The sequence below is a fragment of the Topomyia yanbarensis genome, chromosome 3, assembly GCF_030247195.1.
Source record: "Topomyia yanbarensis strain Yona2022 chromosome 3, ASM3024719v1, whole genome shotgun sequence".
NCBI lineage: Eukaryota > Metazoa > Arthropoda > Insecta > Diptera > Culicidae > Topomyia > Topomyia yanbarensis.
In genome coordinates this window covers 395,817,619-395,823,673 of record NC_080672.1, presented here as the reverse complement: position 1 = coordinate 395,823,673, position 6,055 = coordinate 395,817,619, and the positions used below count along the sequence as shown (strand labels likewise).

General features: G+C 47.5%; 1 protein-coding gene across 1 annotated transcript; it reads left to right on the top strand.

Annotated features, from left to right (window-relative positions):
• The first annotated feature begins 827 nt into the window (after nt 1-827).
• LOC131689582 (bromodomain-containing protein homolog) lies at nt 828-4,950 on the top strand. The gene is made up of 5 exons (XM_058974775.1): nt 828-1,556; nt 1,609-3,485; nt 3,555-3,691; nt 3,759-4,166; nt 4,233-4,950. The coding sequence occupies exons 1-5, from the start codon at nt 950-952 to the stop codon at nt 4,690-4,692; spliced, it is 3,489 nt and encodes a 1,162-aa protein (XP_058830758.1). The 5' UTR covers nt 828-949; the 3' UTR covers nt 4,693-4,950.
• Nucleotides 4,951-6,055: the final 1,105 nt, after the last annotated feature.

Sequence of the window (6,055 nt, the reverse complement as noted above, 5' to 3'; positions counted from 1 at the left end):
AGTGGAGTGCACTGGTTTTGCACTTTCTAGCAGAAGTGTCAATGAAACATACCCAATTTTCCGCACTTCTGCTAGAACCCAGTTAAACTCATTCCGGAACCGGTTCGGATTTCTGAATGGAGTCAGTATGGTTTCGAAATTAAATGTAACAACCGATTCCGAATCAATCGGTTTCAGAATGGGTTGTTGCGTTTGATCTGGAATCCATACTGACTCCATTCAGGATTCCGAATCAAATTCCGATTGGTTTGACCGGGAAAGTGCAAAAATGGTGCAGTTCCACCCGGATAGAATTTTACAATGGCATTTACCCTACAAACAACCTAAAAACAATAAATATTATAGTTATTACTGTTTCAACATTGTTCGATGCCAAGTTTCATGTAACAATAAATTTCACTGTTCAGCAAAAACTGATACAGTGCATTCACATTAAATTTTACTGCTTTCAAGAAAAAAATGTATGGAGAAAAATTGATTTTTTTAATGTTAAGATACATAACCACCCCCCTTTTTCATTGTAAAAGTCTTTTTTACATTGAAATTTACTGTAAAAACGTTAAAGTATATTGTTTTTGTATTGTAGCATAACACTAAAACTTACTGCAAATTATTGTAAAATTACTGTACTGTCACAGTGAAAATCATGGTTTTGTTACTGTACATTTCTATTCGGGCAGTGCACTCCACTACACCGGTGTCAATCAATCGAAAATCCCAAATGTTTACGTTTTACAGATAGGCCCTTTTCAAATGTGTAGAGTTTTTAGTATTGAGTGTTCCCACCTACCGTTGCTCGACTGCATTTATTTTGAAGTGTCAATTTCGTTCCATGCCGATTAGTTCCCAAGCTGTCACGCAATTTTAACGAAAACGGAGCGAAAAGTGTAAACACAACGCAGCTTTGCTGGTTTTACACGATAGTTTTTAGTGGTTTTGTGCTACCAAAATGGGTCTTGACTTCGAAGTGCAGGACTACATCAAAACCCTGAACAAGCACTGTCCGCCGTTCAAGTGCCCCAAGTGCGATAAAAAGTACAAATCGGTGATTGGACTGCAGTACCACTTGAACAACTACGACCATGACAACCCGTCTCCGGCAGCGGGTACTGTAAACACAGTTGCCGCTGCGGTTGCTGCTACTGCTGCTGCCGTAGAATCCGGTGGTGGTGAAACACCACTGGCATCAGGATCCGGTGCGTTGGTCGATAAAGGATCCGCTTCATCATCCAAAGCTGGAACCAGTGTGAAGAAAGGCACGACTGAAACACCTGTTCGAGCAGTGAAAAACAACAGTAACAAGAGGAACCAAAAGAAAAAGGTGGGAGTTACTCCGAAAAATAAGATTCCGCCTGCCGTTCCGCGAGAATCGCTTACATACATTGAGAGCGAGAATCTGGTGAAGATTGAGTTCGGTGGGAAGAATATTAATCTCTCGGTGGATGAGGAGTTCGCTTTGATCAGTATGGAAGATCACAAGCAGCGCTTGGAGGATTCGGATGTTGAAATGTTTCCCGTTCCACCACCGACGGAACCGAGCGTGACGTTGCCGGAAGGTAAGGTGGTTGACTATGTTGCATCGAGCTTTTAACAGCGATATAATTTCAGGTGTTTTCAAGGAGATTGAAGACTACACGATATGCGATGCACCGACCAGACCGAATGCTTATATTCGGTTTATTGAAAAGAGTACGGAAGAATTGGACGGTGAAGTGGAGTACGATGTTGACGAAGAAGATACTACCTGGTTAGGTATCATGAATGAGCGACGGGCGTCGCAGAATTTGTGTCCAGTTGCGGTTGATTCGTTGGAACTGTTGATGGATCGGTTGGAAAAAGAGTCCTTCTTTCAAGCATCGGTTACCGGGCAGAATGGAGCGATCGTGGATGATGACGCGGTTTGTTGTATCTGTATGGATGGAGAGTGTCAGAATACGAACGTTATTTTGTTCTGTGACATGTGCAATCTCGCAGTTCATCAAGATTGCTATGGAGTTCCGTACATTCCGGAGGGGCAGTGGCTTTGTAGACGATGTTTGCAAAGTCCCAGTCGATCGGTGGACTGTGTTTTATGTCCCAATACTGGTGGAGCTTTCAAGCAGACGGACAGTGGCCAATGGGCCCACGTGGTTTGTGCGCTTTGGATTCCGGAGGTGAGGTTTGCCAATACGGTATTTTTGGAACCAATAGATTCGATAGAAATGATTCCTCCGGCTCGATGGCGGCTGGTTTGCTATATTTGCAAGCAGAAGGGAATGGGGGCTTGCATTCAGTGCAATCGAAATTCCTGCTACGCCGCTTTTCACGTGACTTGTGCCCAGCAGGCTGGCCTTTGTATGCGAATGGATCAGGTTCGAGGTAACGACACCCATCCGGTTGTGGTGCAAAAAACTGCTTATTGTGACTCCCACACCCCGATCAATGCCCTTTCTTCGCCGGGAGAATCCGGGGGTGATGTCGATCCACGGGAGGCATGCCGGGAGAAGATGAAGAAAGCCCGCAAAATGTTAGCGATCAAACGTACTTCCGCGCCGGTCATTCTAATTCCTACAATCCCACCTGATCGCGTAGAGGAAATTGCATCTCTGGTAAATATTGCGAAGAAGCCGCAGTTTATCCAGCGGCTAATTGCCTATTGGACGCTTAAACGACAACACCGGAATGGAGTACCTCTGCTGAGGCGCCTCCAGAGCCAAGGACAAGCACAAGGAGGTCCGGTAGGTCGTGACAAAAATGATGGTTCCCCCGACGCCCGAGAACTTTATCATCAGTTGAAATATTGGCAATGCCTCCGGCAGGACCTAGAACGAGCTCGGCTTCTTTGCGAATTAGTCCGGAAGCGAGAAAAACTCAAACTTATTCTTATCAAAACAAGCGAACAGTGCGTGATGGCTCAACTGAACCCGATCGAGTCCGTACTGCACCGAATTCTGGATCAGCTGGAAGCGAAGGACGTGCAGGAGATCTTCCGGGAACCGGTGGACACGGATGAAGTTACTGACTATTTGACCGTCGTGAAGAATCCAATTGATCTGGGAACGATGCGGCAAAAACTCAAGACTGGATTCTACACCAGCATCGAAGATTTGGAAGCCGAGGTTGCACTGATGATCAACAATTGCCTGACGTACAACAACAAGGACACCATATTCTACCGAGCGGGAATAAAGATGAAGGATGCGGGGACGATAATTTTCCGAACGGTTAGGAAGGAACTGGAGCGAGCGGGAATACTGGAGAAAAATCATTCGCCATCAGCAATTCAAGTGATGGAAGACTCGCTGGTCATCGACATCGACGCGGAGTTGAATGTGTTGGTAAAGGAACCGCCCAGTTTGGGATTGATCGAGAAACTTCAACAACAGGTATCGAAGGCCAACGGAATCAAGCACGCTTTGACACGATCCAAGAAGGTCAGACACATCAGGAATGAGATCGCCAAAATCAAGCGGGCCATTGCTCGGGAGCCGGAAAAACCAAGTGCTGTAAGCTTCTGAATTAATATAGGTCAATCGTAATGAGAGTTATGTTTACATTTCCTCTTCTATTTTCAGCCAATCGAGAAGGTTCCGGTGGAAGTGGTGAAAAAAGCAGAGCCAGTAGTAACAAAATCACCGAAGCTTCAAACACCACCGGCCAGTCCGTTGAAGATTCTCAATAGTAGTCCATCGCCATCCGGAGTCAACCGACGGTATGTATTGTACTTCCTCACGAGATACATTTGCACTATCATTTATTTCAATTGATCTCGTTTCCAGAACGGCGGTCCTGTTCACGCGTAAGGCCCAAGCTGCCCTTAAGAAACCGGAAACCCCATCGAAGGAGGAAGCAGTAATTGCCGAGACCACCGAACTTTTGCAGAAAACGGCTAAAAAGGCTAGCCGTGGAAAACGCGGTAGTTCGGGCAAAACAAAAGGTACCCCGTCCGGACCATCCATCGGGGGAGAGGCCGGATTTCTCGGTCTACCGGGTCCTTCACGGTGTAGCAAGTCGTCAGAATCGGCGGAGAAGAAATCTTTCGAAGCCATTCCTGACAGTTTCCGGGTTTATCGAGGTGGCCAGGACAAGGAGATATCGGATTCTGACGATAGTAATCTCAGCTTTACCGGCAGCACCTGCAGTAGCTGCAGCGGGTTCAGCGGAAGCGGAACCGAATCGGAGTTTGGGTTTGTTTTCTTCTTTTATAACGCTAGGGTGATCAAATTTAATCGATTTTTTTTATCAACCAGCAGCTCCAGTATGGATGACGACCAATCGTTCTGCGATTCGGAAATGTCGACCAGTGAAGCGGAAGCCTTTCCCGAGAAACCTTCGCTCGAACCACTCAAACTGGTTTGGGCTAAATGCCGGGGCTATCCGTGGTACCCGGCACTCATAATTGCTCCCGACATTCCCAATGGATTCGTCCACAACGGAGTCCCGCTACCGGCTCCGCCCACGGACGTCCTAGCCCTCAAAGCTAACTATGACGAGCCGGTTTTTCTGGTGTTATTTTTTGACGTGAAGCGAACCTGGCAGTGGCTTCCGGCGAACAAGTTGGAACTGCTGGGTGTGAACAAAGAACTGGACCAGAACAAACTGGTAGAATCGAGAAAGCCCACGGAACGGAAGGCCGTCAATAAGGCTTACCAGGAGGCACTGCACTATCACAGTCAGGTCTCGAGTGCGGATGGGCCCGCGGGGAAACTGTGAAGATCGGTACGGACCGGTCGCGTCTAGAGATGTTATTGTTTGTGGCTTACGATGTAAAGAAAAGTTGTTGGAAAGTTATCGCAACGGCGAGCGTTTCTGTTTTATCACGATGACCCTGCACAATTGCTGGAATATGTTTTTTTTAAATAGGAATAGAGGCATATAATTATAAGACTACACTGTAATATTTATGATGTAGAATTCGTGTTATACGCGATGCATTATCCGATATGAATAAAACTGGGAAGTACTAAAATACACATTTGTTTTTGTAGTCAAATTTCTCCCCTGCCATGTCGCATGTATAAAGTACGTGAGACGATTCCGGGTGGAGCGTAGCTTCCGGTTCACTGACGCCCTAACGACGCTATTCGACGCGATTTAGTCGCTCTAATCCGTGGCGGTGGATCTAGCCTATTTACGAGTTACCGTCGAGGTTGATCCGGTGAAGCCCGACATCTAGTTCACTGGCGCCCCAACGACCCAAACCCTGTGGTATGTCGCGTACTACTCAACCGGTCCCCGTCGGTGAACCTAGTCTACACCGACGAAGAGTTCGCTGGCGGTGGAATTTCTCCCGAAACCCGATTTGTGGTTTCACGGCGGCTTTCTAGCCAACGGCGCTACTTTGTTGGTCCCTTCGCCACTTTCTCTGCAGCTCGGAGAGTATACTCCTAACCACTTTGTTGACAGCGTCCCAGATATGCTCGTCGTGGCACAATATTGTCCACTGGGGCATTCGAAGATCACGTTCCGGTGTCTCTTGCACCTTCATACACTCCAGGCAAAGGGGTGACGAAGCATGTCCAAACCGATGCAAGTACTTCTGGAAGCATCCGCGCCTGGACAAAAACTGCATCAAATGGAAGTTCACCTGCAATGCTTCCTATGCACTCAAGCCGACACATTTGGGAAGAGTCGGAGGGTCCACCTTCCGCGTTGTCCCGCGTTGTTGCTGCCATTTAGCCAAAGAGTCCGCTCGGACCAGTCTCCTTGCATTACGTGCACTTCTTCGCTGGCCGCATTCCACGTACTCGTCCAGAGTAATGCAGAAAGGGATCATCCCAGTGATAACGCATACTGCCTCCGACGATATTGTTTCTAAGCACTCGCGACGGCCATCAGCCAGAATGTCCTGTTCAGCTTTTTACGGTTCCACTTGGTTTTCAACACCCCAGCCAGGAACCCCATATCGGAGTATCGATGACGAAACAGTAGATAACAGACGTTTCGTGGTGCTTCTCGGACCACCTACGCTTGGTATGATGCTCGCTATTGCGTTCGTTGCTTTCGCCGACTTTTCGCAGGCGTAGTCGACGTGGTTGTTGACGTCGATCTGCATCCGCTGAAACGGTTTGCAGTT